General features: G+C 45.3%; 1 protein-coding gene across 3 annotated transcripts in view; it reads left to right on the top strand.

Annotated features, from left to right (window-relative positions):
* The first annotated feature begins 537 nt into the window (after positions 1-537).
* The window catches only part of LOC121597781 (P protein-like), a 62,982-nt gene continuing 49,181 nt past the window's right edge, over positions 538-14,338 (top strand). Inside the window, exons 1-3 of one of the 3 annotated variants that reach the window (XM_041923895.1) lie at positions 538-1,902; positions 9,193-10,148; positions 10,583-11,637. In XM_041923895.1, coding sequence (XP_041779829.1) covers positions 11,537-11,637 — 101 coding nt within the window. In that variant the 5' untranslated portion in view covers positions 538-1,902; positions 9,193-10,148; positions 10,583-11,536. Of the gene's footprint in view, positions 1,903-9,192; positions 10,149-10,582; positions 11,638-14,338 lie in introns of those variants that run through there. The other 2 variants (XM_041923894.1, XM_041923902.1) reach the window with 2 other exon arrangements.

A 14,338-nucleotide genomic window follows, 5' to 3' on the forward strand; every position in this document is an offset into this window, starting at 1 on the left:
TAACTAGCTTCACACACAAGCAAACAACACTTGGGTGGAAAATGTGCCCATACTCCACGCATTTTCCAGTCACTCACCAACACATCGTTAAACCTTGGAGTGGAGATTGGGTTCGTATTACGAGCTCTTTGTGTGAGCGAACAATTCTCCGAGTTTTCCGAAACATTCTCCCTCCCCAGTACGGAATGCTCGGTAAAAACAGCGTGCCGAAAGTCTGAGCGAGAGCAACTTTTCTTCTGTGGACCTCATTTTACAGTACAGAATCGTGAGAAACTCTCAGAAAACTCAGCTTGTGCTAGGTCCTGTTGGAGTATTCGGTCAACAAGTGCCCCCCGGACGATGGGAAAATCTAATGTTATTCCCTGGAAAGAGAGCGAGAGAGAAAATCGGTGGGAGAAATTGAGAATGCTAAACTATGTCGATGTGTTGGTATCTGCCTCGATTTCCCTTGTATTTTCCCTCCCGGTGGAATGGGTAAGTATGGGTGTGTTCGTTTCGACGTGCACGGCAGGACGTATTTTTCCAGAAACATGTTCCTCAGTTCGGTGCGCGTTCTCTTGGTCCAACGGTGTGGTCCAACGGTGCTCCCGGTCATCCCGGAGTGGAATGGTTTTGATGAACCGTTCTGTTACCATCATCTTGTATCTTGTTGGACTTCTCTGGGGACGGGGGGTACGGAGTCTTGCCCAGACATCTTCCCAGCACCGTGTGCCATCGGAACCGCTGTGAACGCGAAACGTGGAACTCCGAAAGGACCACCGACAAAGTAGTAGCAGAACTCTGTACTGATTGCTGTTTTGTGCAAAAACGTCCTCCGCCCAACGGTTAGTGGTGGTGCCTAGGCCAAACCAAAAGTGACACCAGCGGCTCTTTGTTTGTATGATTTCGTGTGCAAAAGTGTCAATTTGTCGATCTGCCACTCCGTCGTTGCCGTTAGGCCCGCTAGGGTTTCCCGTTCAACTCTCAGTAGGCGTGATTTGATTAGTGGCAAATTGTGTGCGTGTGGACGCGTCCGCAAAATACCCCGTTGCAATCAAGTAGACCGTGAAGACCTAGCCGGAAGGTTTTGATTGTGGGGAGACATCTGTGGAAGGGCAGCAAAAGTGAACAAAAGGGGAGATGTTTTTCGGGCACACCACAAAAGCGACACTCAACGCCACACTAACGAGAGACAAATTCGTGTAATTTTGCCTCCCTGTTTTGCCAGTTCTAAAATATTCGTATCTCTGTGCTGTAACGGGAAGAAGCAACAGAAAGTGTTTTCCAGCTTCGCCCTTTGATGTGCGTGATTGATGGTGTGAGTCGGTGCGACAATGGACGAAATCAAAAAGTGAAACTAACCGTTGCCAGCGTAAAAAGTGCGAAACAAATTGCAAAACTGTCGCCCGGAAAATGTGTAGCCCGGCAATGAACATCCAGAACATTTGCCCAGCCCAGCAACAGCCCAGCGCGTCCGGCCTCAGTGCCGGTGCCGGTGAGGACGACGAAGGGGAAGGCTGTAGCATTTGAAAGGTTTGCTGCGGAAAAGGAAGCAGCAAACGCCTTCATCCATCCGAAACTTCCCTGCTCTGAAAAGCTCACCAGTACGTACACTTTTAGAAGTTACTTACACCCATTTACAAAGAGTTCTCACGGGCGTTTTGCCCCCTCCGTTGTATATTGAGAAGTACTCAAGTAAGAAGGAATATTGTATCCTTCCTTGTCGAATGAACTTTCGCTCAATCTTCCTGCTTTTCATCGATGTTCGTGGCCATGCACACTTGACGGCGTTGTGAAACTGTACACGTGTAGCTACTTCTACCGAAACACGGGCAGCTCTTTCGACGAGCAGGCGCTGTTACTCTGCGTAGAGTGCATTGAACGTGTGGCTGCAGTTAAATATTTACCAAACGCTTGTCCTGGGTAAGTAATTCAATATTTCACCTGTGCTCCACCAAATTCCTAGACGTGCTAGACAGACGGGAAATATTTAGGAGGAAGTAGAGGGGGCTTTTCCCGTGCTTCAAAGGGTTATCAAAAAGCTAACAGAAAATGGGGACAACGGCCTTAACGGGAGAGGCTCATAGATAACAATTAATTTGCAAAAAGAAAGGTATACTCGCTACATGCTAAGCCACTTCACTGGAGCAGCTGGACCGATGTCATCGCGAGGGGAATCAATTATGCCGAATGGAGCGGAAGGCTTTATTTGTAACAAACGTTTTATATGACGCTGCTTATGTGAGTGGATAAGAGCATAATAATGAGGGTATTAGATACTGATGGGGTGGGAAAATCGATACCGCTGTTGCTATGAGCGATAAGAGATGGTTTTTTGTGTGTGTTTGTTTGCAGAAGCTAGAGACTTAAGCCGATTATTGCTCCATAGCAATGTCTGGCAGGTCAAGCGCGGAGTTGATTGTGAAATCATCAATGAAGTTACTTCAAATTGAACATAATGCTATATTCTCGATGTCAGGCTTTCTAGGAAGTTGATGGTAATGGCGTTAGACGCATGTCAGTCTTGATAGAAGCTGTAGACATCCATTGTAGCGCTTGAACTTGAACTTTAACCTATAGACAGCAATGACTTTGAAAATGTCGCATGATACTTCTCTGAAGTCTCTTAAAGCCTCTCTATCCATCGAAAGACTCATTACGTCCACAGATCGTTCCATCGGAGGTCTCAATATCCTTAATGGATCTTTCCTCAGAAGTGCCGTTTATTTCAGAAGCTCACGTGTTGTTGTCTACTTCCCACAGCGAACGCTATTCTGAACCTGCGATCGATAGGAAATTATGAAAAGTTGGGAAATTCTACCCCCTAACAGGTATAATTTCACCGCACCCGCATGACGCTCGGAACACTATTTATAATCTCATTTCTTCGAATAGCAACTAACACTCCAGCCAAAGGCTCCCTTACTGGCGGCCGTCTACTGGCTTTCACGCATGAAATACAAAACCTCGTGATGCCGCTGCCATACCTTCCCTCTGTCTGTTCGTATCAATAATTGTAAAGCCTCACTCATACGTACCACGCGGCCCGCTCTAAGGTTTCAGGTCTCGTGGGCACGCCAAGGCACTGTCGGGGTCGATCTGGAGCTGTGAAAAGCAGAGGATCGAGCGGTTGGTAGGCTCCCTCAGCTTTCGTCTCGTGCCTGTTGCGGTGACGTGGAAATGGCCGTGAAAAGGTTCCCTTTTCCGGGAGCAGCTGGAAAGGGAGGGAGGGGGGGACGTGTGGCCCCATTCAGCAAACGGGTTAAAGGCATTGACGTTCGACGTTTTGACAGCGTCCGCAGTGTTGACGTTATCAGAGCCTCGTTCGAATGCGCCCGCTCGACCCGTACTATGGGCCGGTGGAAGTCGTTTGCCGATGGTAGTGATTTGGTGTTTCCCGCTCTCTGTTGCTATTGTTCTTGCCACATAATCATCGTTGGTAAAACATCGATGGCTCATGGAAGAACACGCCGGCAGTGGAGAGAGATAGAAGCGGGCGGAATGAAGAGTTTTTCAAGTGCAAATGGATGCTATAAATAAACTTTGCTAGACGTTAACAGGAACTCTGGGTCCGGTGTGTGTGTGTGTTTTGACGCCCTGTTCACACGTTTTGCTGGCTGTCGATGGAAAAAAAAACGTAGCCTAGGTTGGAAATTCCATGTGATGTACTCAATGTATGTATGGGTAGGGTGGAGGTATGCCAATCGACTGGCAGAACTAGGTTGAAGTAGAGAGTCGAAAGGCCAACACTGAGCACCCTACTAGCAAAGAGAATGTAAAAGTGTGCGTCTTTCAGGCGAGGGGCATGTAGAAGCAGGGAGAGACGGCTGGAAATACGCGGAATTGCTAGGAGGCGAGAGCGTGTTTTGCTTTCTACACAGTTTTCGCACTTACACAATCACACATGTGTGAATGTGTGCGTTCACTTTCAGCCTGCGCGCTCAGTTTGGTTTTCTCGCAGCGGCTTGCTGGTGTCGGTGTCTCGCTCGCACTAGTGCAGCGAGTGTTCCTCGTGCGTTCCCTTTCTTGCTACCACACAAAATCGTCAGTACAGTTCAAGCCTTCGCAGCGTGAGGCCGCGCGCGTTTTAGCCTAAGTCCCGGGCGCTCGATGTAATTTGAAGTGAAGTGTTGAAGTTTTATTTATTTCAATTCACATTATTACGGCCTCGGTCGTATTTTCAAGTGTTGAAGTGTTGTGCGCATTGAAATAAAGCAGCGTTAATCTTTCATAATTCAACATGAATATGTAAATTATGCTGCTTTATTTCAATGCTTTTTTTACAGTATTCAACATACACAACATACAGGCAGTAAGGCGGGTGCTTGAAGTGACGATTTTTTTATTATTTATAATAAAAAATATGTGTGGTTTTGTGGCAAGATTGTGGTTAGCGATGTGTGGAACTGTGCCTTAAGTTTCAATAAAGTGTTAAAATATCAAACGAGCTTGATGTGTTTAAGTTTTATTTCGATGCATGCGATTTTATTACGCTGCAAATCAAAGTGAACGAAAGCGCACAGCGCACAACGCGCAACGAAAGAAACGAGGGGGAGGGGGTGTCCAGCGCTACGCGCAAAGTGCGGCAACAGCGCAGCGCAAACCGAAAAGAACGCGCGGGAAGGGGTGTTCAGCGCAGCGCGCAAGTGCGGCAACAGCGCAGCGCAAACCGAAAGAAACGCGAAAGAGCAAGAACAGCTGATCCGCGCATCCAGCGCAGCGGGAGAGGAAAAAACGGGAGGGAGGGGGTATCAGCTGATCAGCTGTTTTGTATCGCGAGAGCGCCCCGTGTAATTTGAAGGCAAGCGAGAGAGCGCTGCGCGCGCTTGCTCTCAATTCGGAAAAAAATCACTGCCGCTCGACTATGGCGGACAATACAAATTCGACCGAACCCCTTCTCCCTGTTTCTACATGCCCCTCGCCTGTAAATTTAACTCTCTTTGCCTGTCGGGCAGGCTTCTGTAGACGGGAGCATTGTTGTGCGAATTGGACTATGTTTTTCCAGTTATTGAAATCAATAATGCATTGGAAGTAGGGATTGAATTTCGTAGAATAAGAAGAATATACATACAAGCAAATTGACATTTTGTCTGGAAATTCACAGCTATTGCAAATCAATGGCGGTTCCAAAGTAAAGAATCTCGTCTGGTCTATGGTGTATTATAAATTTATTAAAAAAAAACTTCTATTAAGCATACATTATAAATGTTTCTAAGCTATCTTCAACTAAGTATACATTCTAAATGTTTCTAATCTATCTTAACAGGTTGCTTGTGTAGCTTCATCATTATATTTGAATTATAAACAATTCTATTAAGAAATCTTATACTCAACCCATTACAAAGCTCTTTGGTCACAACATTTGCTACCACAACTCGTGGGAAATTGAAAAACTGTGCGTTTGACTTTCCGAAATAAATAAGCCCTCTTATGCTTCCGGTGCCTTCCCACAGCTAATAGAAGGGAAAATTTAAGGCTTGAAAATTGCTATGTATTATGGACGAATGAAGCCTCCGTTCCTCGGTACACTTAGAGAGAGGAAAAGTTGGACGACATCGTTTCAGATTTCTTAAAAGCAACACTTCCTTTCCATTTTTTGTTTTCGTTGTGACTCAAAGAGGGTTGAGAAAAAGTATCATTTGGGGTGAATTTTAAATGAGATTTCGTTCTTTCTCGTGAAGTTGAAAGTTCTTTGCAATGGTACAACACGGGTTACACAAAAAACAAGAAATAATTCTCATACAACTATGCCTCAAACAGTGCGTGACAGTTCCATTGATTGGTAGCAAAGTTAGAAAAAGGAAGTCAGTCCTTTTCGTGGACCGTGGGAGATCTAAAAAGCACACTAAATGAACGGTGAAATGGAAAGCTCCAAACACAAACAGTAACAAACAGTCAGTTGACACTTACCATCATCATCATCATCATCATCATCATCATTGTGAAATGAATAATTCAGCAAAAGACCATTCACAACTGCTTGGGGAGCAAACAAATCGTGTATGATGTGAAATGCGACCATCTTTAGGAAGCGATTTCACTTCACTTACTTGTGGAGCCTTCCGTTGCGTCTTCGGATGCGTTTGAAATCGGCTTATAGTAATTGGGACATCCAAGGGATGAGGAATGGCGCTCAATAATTGAAATTCAAAAGCATTGATAACAAACTGTGTGAAGAACCATTTAGAAGCGATTGCATCCGTTTATGATTGATGTGCTCATAATCAGAAGCGTAAAAACCAAGTAAAAGTGTTTATATTTTTACAACGAACACAGTTCGCTCCACTGTTGGGCAGAAAGGCACAAGCCAGAGCTATAAAAAGCTAACTTTATCGATTTACTTCAGCACACTTGCACACACATACACACAAGCATGTGTTGTGGGCTATATGCAAGCAGTGTAGTGAAAACATTACTCATAAATAAAAGATCTGCTCTCTTCATCATCCAACCGACACCGTTATTTGCCGTAGGCAGCGAACATCCCTTCAAAGGAACCCAACCAACACATCCACACGAGCTGCTTTCCCGATGCTTAGGTGCATTCAATTTCCCACCGGATGGCCAAGCCATCCTGCTCTGCTACTGCATCAGATTGCTACAGAGGACAGCTCTTGGTGATATTCTGATGATAGACGTGGTACACACATACACATAAACCTTGAGCAATGGAAATGGAGAGGTCTCGCATCAAGGGCGGACCGAATCTTTTCATACACCATCCAGAAATGGTAGACATGGCTCGCTGTTTACGCTCCCAGGCCCTCCGACTTCCAGTTCCCGTCAAATCTTCCAGCTGACTGAATCGGTGTCAGAAGGAATCTGTGTCACTTGTGTGTGCAGGAATACCGGAACTTGTCACCAAGGAGGACATGGATGACCGTGTGGGGAAATGGCAAGGGGCACTGTTTTGTTCGAGAAAATCGTTACACTTATGCTGACTTACGTTTCGAGTCGGTATGGTTTGCACAATGGAACGCTCTATTGTGAACTATACAAAAAGGGAGAGAGGTAGTTCTGTGCATTGACATTCTACCCGCACCCTGACTGGTACAAAGGTGGATGCTTTGTTTGGGGAGTATGGCGCATCATGCACCTTCAGTATCATATCAAATCACCGGTGCTATTTATAGAGTCAAACTGTTTCGATTCATCATCAGTCGGGGAGGAGAAGCAGGATCAAGAGCATCATAGGTGTTCTATTCTCTTTCAGAACTTTTTGCCATTCTGAAGAAGGATTGACAAGGATCCAATGTGTGTCTGGTGTAATTGGAAGATGAGAAATCTTGTACGACAACAAAGATGTCCCAGCATTCGCTCGTTCTGGAAGTTCACGTGTGGGAAAAGTTTTTCAAGGCAGGGGTAGAACAACTTTCTTCTTCATAACCGACCACCGAGGTCTTTGATTATCCTTTGTCATTCGTTTTGCTCATTGACGTAAGCTGACAGAAGTTGCCTCGGAGTTGGTTTTGCTTCTCCTATCCATGTTTCCATTCCCAAAAGTGGTCCTTTCCGTACGCTTTGATATGTTTTTGAAGGATAAAACCCCGTGTTTCTTGTTGCTCTAGCCGCTGTTAACTTTGCCGCTGAGGTTAGTTAGACGTGAACGGACGTTAGACGTTACAATTACTCCCTAAATGCGAAGGTACCGAACCTGAACGTGATTGGATTTTTATAGATTTCTTTTTTAAGAACCTCATTCGAGATTGCAAATGATGTTTATTCATGGGAATGTGTGTGTATGTGTGTTTGTGATCCGTAATTATGGTTTGGAACGGTATGGAGGCATTAGCCCCAAAACCCATTGCCAAACGAAGTTAGGAATCCATTCGTTCCAAATTTAGCACGTTCGACGGGTAAGACGAGTTTTTCGGGTGTTTGGGTGGGGCAATGTATATCTCTCGATTAATAGAATAAATCTACCGCAATTACCTTCCAGTGTTATGAATGTTATAAACATATTCGGTACAATATTATCGGCAAGCCGTTTCAGCTGCCGGAAGCATGGAAATCTCCCTCGCTCACTCTGTGTGTTGAGCGTTGGCAGACTGGATTAGACAATAAAGTGAGCATTGCAAGCGTCTTGGTGCGTCAGTGCCGAGCAATACCAGTGCTGGACGCACCAGCTCAGACAGTTCAGTTCAGTACAATCGCCCCTCGGTTTTGCCGTGTCATCGGCGGTGATCTATTTTGATGAGATCCGTGTCTGCCGAAGCTTCAAGCGCTGCGTCGAAATCTGAGCAAAGCAGCTGCGCGTGGTCTGTCTAATTTTATTCTACCAGTCGCTGGTTTTACTCCCGTTGGATCTGGTCCAGACTGTGCTGTTTTTTGTGCGAACCTTCGACGGCAGTCATGATGTTGACCCTCGGTCAAATGGCTACTACCTATCACAAACACAACGATACGGCGAGCGTTTTGCTTAAAGATCCCGGCCTAAGGGCAAATAATTTGTAAATTTATGACACAATATGACGCGTGTTGCGTTTCGTATGGGTGCTATTCTCGGTAGCACCTCTGGCGCTGGCTGCTAAGAAGAAGCGAAAGATTAAAATTAGGTTGGCTTGTCAGTTTGCCACTAGAATTAAAAGGCATTTGTTGATGTTATTTTTTATTTTATCGCTTCACTGTTTTGAAGCAGAGGTTGAAGAACTCCAATAGAGATACGCTATTTAGCTTAGCGGCACGGAGTAAAAGTAAATCAAAATAAAGCAGTAAATTAAAAAGTGCATATTCTCGAAAAGAGTTACTCTGGGTAGTTCCTAACCTTTCAGGGGTTTATGATTTAATTTGTTATTCCAGACTGTTTCACTAGAATGACAACCCAGTTAAGGAAAGTATGCTGTGGCTCTACCACCGGATGCTTTCAGGGTCAGCTGCCCAGCTAGTCATGGCTTATCGCTTGTCATCCAAGTGCCCGAAAAATGGTTCTGTATAATTGGTATACGATTTAGTGCCTCGTCGCGCTCCAGAAAGGCTTGTCTGTTGTAGTATTTTTTGTCCCCTGTTAGGCAAACCCTCGCATCAGGAAGATAAGGTTCGGTGCGCTCAGTTTGGGTTGAGACAATATTAAAGATTAGTTGTGGCTCAATTTCGGACCACCGCCGGGGCAAACGAACGACGCACCATTCCAATTGTGCACGAAAGTGACGAAGATAATAATTAATCGATTGTCCTTTCTTTTTGTCTATTTTTGACTGTCATTTTTTATTTCAGAAACTGTGTCATCGTCAGGAAGCGACGATCGTCTTCGATCTATCACACACACACTGCAGCTTGTTCGATCTTCTGTTACATCCGAGACGATCGAGTCAACCGATGATCGACCGTCGTGCAGCGATCGGGCCGAATCGCTCCAATCTCGGGCAATCGGGACGCTACACCAACACTTTGCTATGAAAATTTCATCCTCCACGTTTTATTGCTAGCCGTTGGAGCTAGTTTTCCGTCGTACGGCGTACCGGTTGGATCGGTAAAGTTTTCCACAAACGTGGCGTGTGTCACGTTTCGTGATTTTCGTGTGGTTTGTGTAAAACAAATCGGTAGCCAACTAAATTTGTTTTACTACGGTGCTAGTGTTAACTAAGTGAGACAGAAAGCAACCAGATTTGTATGCTTCCATGTGTACAATTCATCGGCAGAAAGTGATACCCGCCATTTTATTATCAGTGCAAGTAAAAATCTCATGGAAGAAATAGCCCTCTGCAACTTTGAAGAATATTACAAGACAAGTAACTGTCCAGTGTGTGTTTGTGTTAATGTGAAGATCAGTTTGTATCAGTTTGTCTGTGAGTGACCCTCATTTTGTTCCTAATTAGTGAAAAGTAGAAGAAGAAACAACCGATCCTTTGTGATACTGCTTCAGTTGCGTTCCTTTTTACGCGTTTATAGTACCCCGATCGGGGAGTATTAATATACGCGAGCTCGATCCTCTACGTGTGATCGAGTGCAAGAGCAAGAGTGTCGTGCAAGGAAACCTCATATCCCATACATCCCCAAGTGCATTAGTGTTTGTGTGCAAGGGCTTCAAAGGTCAGTGCCCATTTTTTGTGTTTGTGCCACAACGTAACACGAAACACATAAACAAAGTATTGTTCCAGCTAGTGGACAAAATGCTCAACGACAGCAGCACGACGGCAATCGAGCAATGACGGCTGAAAATGTACTGCAAAGTAAGTTTATTCCCGCTATACAGGTGCAGCAGGATGACGGTGGATTAGTGTGGGTTTAGGTTTTTTGTGTTTTGTGATGAAAAGGTTTTACTTAAAAAAATTAAATGTTTTTGTTTTTGGTTTTTGGTTTTGGCCAACTCCATCCCTTCGCGTGTCGTTTAAGTGTGAGGTTATGTACCATTATACTACAAGCGTAGCAATAGATTCATTTAGATGGTAGAAAATAGTATTTATCTCAGAATAAGATCTCATGACATCTCACTACTAGAATCGAATTGTATAGAATAATTAATTTTAGTCGTAATACTTCATATAGAAATAGCAATTCAATAGTGACTTTAAAATTTTACGCTTTTATCATAAAAAATAATCATAAACAAACACTGCAATCAAAATTATTAAAATAGTTTCTCTTCAACCATTTTCTTTTACAGCAGTGCATCCTCATCATCATTAGTACCACTACCACCACCACAACCATCATACCGGGCGCGTAGAAACCGGTAGTTTGCCAACCGCGTTCTGTATGCCAAAATCAGCTCGCATAACCAATTGGCAAGCATAAAACGTATATTTATTGCATCATCCCCATTCGCACACGTTTAGACCATTAGAGTGCAGGGTAGACAGGCACAAAGAAAATCGAGAGAGAGAAAACCAAGCGCAACAAATCCCAACTCCCATCTCCCACCGCACCATCATCATTAAGATTTCTCCCACAACACGTTTCACGCTCTCGCACCGGTGTGCCGACGGCACAAAGTCCGTTCGACCCATCTCACTGTGCGGACCCAAGCAGTAGCGAACACGTAGAGCCATCATCTGCCATCATCATCTGCCACCGCTTCAACTAGCACAAGACTGCGTCCGAACCTGACCCGAAGTCCCGCAAAATTATCAACCGGGTGTCGTCCAAAACACACACACACACAAAGATTCCACGATTGCCTTCATACCAAACCAAAGATAAACCCGTTGGACCCGTGTGATCCATATTGGATCTAAGGTCCGGGCGTGTAACCCATTTTTTGGATAAATTATTAGCAATCAGAAGAAGCGGAGAGAGAACGAGAAAGATATACAAATCCCTTCAAGTCTTTCCCTGTTTGTTGGTTGGATTTAGACATTGAAGGCCTCTCTACTACTCCAAGGGCAGTAAATGAAATCGCCGCAAGCACAAACCCTGCTCTCAGGTCTCTAGTACTACTGTAAGGAATAGTACGTCATCCCCTGGCGACTACCCATTTGCCGCCACTTCCTCACCAGAGCTCCAGCAGACGAGAGGGGCGTGCTATTTTGTAGTGGGAAGTTTGGCCACCCGGCAGAGAGGCAGCAAACCGCAGTAGGCAGCCACGGTGGCGGACCGACGCAAAAAGAAGGGCCCGGAAATGCCGAAAAATCTGCGACCACCAACGTCGACCAGTGCGTACGGACGCATTGGGCTGGTGCCGGAATCGGACGATTCGCTCCACAGCCAGGAAGTGGAACCGTGAGTTTGCATACACCTTGACCCCATGTCCATGTACACTGTTTGTGCCACTTTGGTTTTACACGACCCTGACCTCTTAAAATTTAGGGCTTAGTTAGACTGTGTGTGGTTGTTGTGTTGATGTTGTGATTGTGCTCTGTGTCCATGTGTCCTTTCTGTGTTTTAACAGCCGTGGTTGTCCCTGTCTGTGTGTGTTTTGCTTTATCTGTACTAAACAAATCTAATTTCTAGACTAACATCTCGATTGAATTCTGTATGTGTTGTAATAACGAGTGTTATAAAAAATCTTTGGGAAAAACATTGATCAAGTGGCGGAATTCGTTCGCAATGTGTGCATTCGTCACACATTCCATTGCTAATTAATTTGATAATGAGCAAACGCCCAAGAACCTCACGCCACTGTGTGTGCATTCGTTTCATCCCGGAATTCAGCCCGTTAATTGTGCCGATTTCGGCCGCAAATCATTCCATTCCCTGGAATGTCACATAAATTTTCCACCGACACTCATCAAAGAAGCTGACTCCGCTGATGGAGACGCATGGTTTTGTGCATGGCGTGTGCGCGGATGGGTAAGATCTCGCGTGCTGCTGCCTCGCGCTAATTGATTTTTTATCTCATTCGGTCCACATCCATCACGAAGAAGTACAGCGCGGCCGTGCTCTTTGATCGGCCGTGTCCATCGTAAGACGTTGTGTTATGATGGATCCGTGCTGGGTGCGGGACACACAAACGGTCCGATCCCGTTGACTGCCCGTTGATTGACGGTAAATGATGGTCATTTGGAGTCTGGAACGCGTTTGGGTGAACCTGTGGACGGCGGCTGCTGCGGGCTGGTCGACGGCAGGTCCCATCGTTCCACCCATCATCAGTTGCGCTGGCCACGGGTGAATGATTATGATGATTAATTGATTTTCCTGCTTGTTGACTGCACGAATGCACTCGACGGGGATGGATGGAGGGGGTGTCCATTCCTTTGCCGAAGCAGGTCAAGAGGTCGACCGAATGGGAAGTGGATGTGTAACATTGTGCACGTAAGTTTTGTCCTCATGAGCGGAGTGTTGAAACGGGCCGAACGATGATGAATTGCCTGCCTATCGAGCTGAAAGATTCTAGGATAAGATTATAGGCAACAAAGTTGCTGGAACTTAGATGAGATAGAGGCGATTGTTGCTAGAAACAAGAGTTTCTTTTAAAATGTCCTTCAAAACAATGGAAGTACGTAGTTCATGGGTGTTTTTGCTACCAGTTCTCGTGCGTAAATTTAAAGCATTAATTTGCTATTGCTTATGGCTCAATCTCAACCTCACATCCATGATAGACATAAAACTATCACATTGAAATTTAAATTAGATTTAATAGTCCATTGCATGCGACATCTATCATCCGAGAGCCTAAAAGCAATTACTTTTAGGCGTACTCTCAAGCATGGTTCAATTATCATAAATTAAGGAACAAAAACAAAACCAATCTAGTGACACCGTGCCATCGTTTGGCCTCAATTTCACAACAACCGGAGGCCTCCCGGCGTCCATAACTGCTGCCGTGCCGACTAATTAGAGCAGATTAAGCGTCGCCCAAACGCGTCATCAAGCGGACGCCACCCTGTCTCACCCTGTCTCGTTGTAAATTTTACAAACTCAACCGCGGTCCACCCACTAGCACAAATAGCGCGTAAATTGTGCCCAGATTAGGAAATCGTTCCGGAGACAAAACAACAACCACGTCGCGTCGGAAATGGAAAGTTCAATGACGATTTAACCTTTCTCCCTTTCGTGTGCGTGCTCGGAGAGTCCCCCAAAAAAAACATCGTCAATAGAGCCTTAACGAGTCGCGGGCGTTGTAAATTATTCCGTACGCACGTTGGGAAATTGGATCTTGGATCCTCGTCCCGCCAGCGCTCGATTTAAAAGTCAGGCTAGGTGAGCTAATTGCGTGCACCCACCCTCATCCAATTTGTTGGTTCTCTCGAAAGGTCACCGATCAAACATTAACGAAAACTTTTCATCGTCCTCTGCTCTTCGATGCGGCCGGTCGATTGGCATAGATGCTGATGTCAGCCAAATGTAGGCTGCAAACGCGTACGCCATCGTACGCCCCAGCACTATCCTAATGTGGCCGTGGTGGGCTCCAACACAGATTGGAGCAATTGGTCGTACGGGTAGGGAAACAAAAACAAACAAACGCTACACTCGATAACTGGAGGTGATTGAACTGAGAGGCATAGAGGAGAATGTTTTCCTGTTTTCCGTACCGTTTCCGAAAGGTTACTGACATTGCGGGATGCTCAAACAGCAATGATGTTGTCATTCAGACAGCAAGACTCCATGAAAGCAGACTCCTGTCCTTCACATGTCGGGAACGTTGCTACGCAGTGTCGGAGGGTCGAGTAAATGACTTTCGCCTTTTGAGCATACTTGAGATTGAATGTTTTATTTTGCTCCCTGCAGGTGTACAGACATCGGGCTTTTGTCTGAAGTAAGCAAAGTGCCCGCTTTTCCAGGAGAATGAGACACCAAAATCAAAGAGGAAATAAGGTTGACATGACCAACAAAAAGAAGCGTCCCGTACGAAAACAATCAACAAGACCCAAAGGACTCGTGCTCTGGCTTGCCGGCAAGCGAAACGGATCCGAAACAAATGTTAAGTCATTCGGAAGAGCCGTTCAATTGAAATAACTTCCCCGCTGATGTGTGCAGTGAG

The sequence above is a fragment of the Anopheles merus genome, chromosome 3R, assembly GCF_017562075.2.
Source record: "Anopheles merus strain MAF chromosome 3R, AmerM5.1, whole genome shotgun sequence".
In the NCBI taxonomy this organism is placed as follows: domain Eukaryota; kingdom Metazoa; phylum Arthropoda; class Insecta; order Diptera; family Culicidae; genus Anopheles; species Anopheles merus.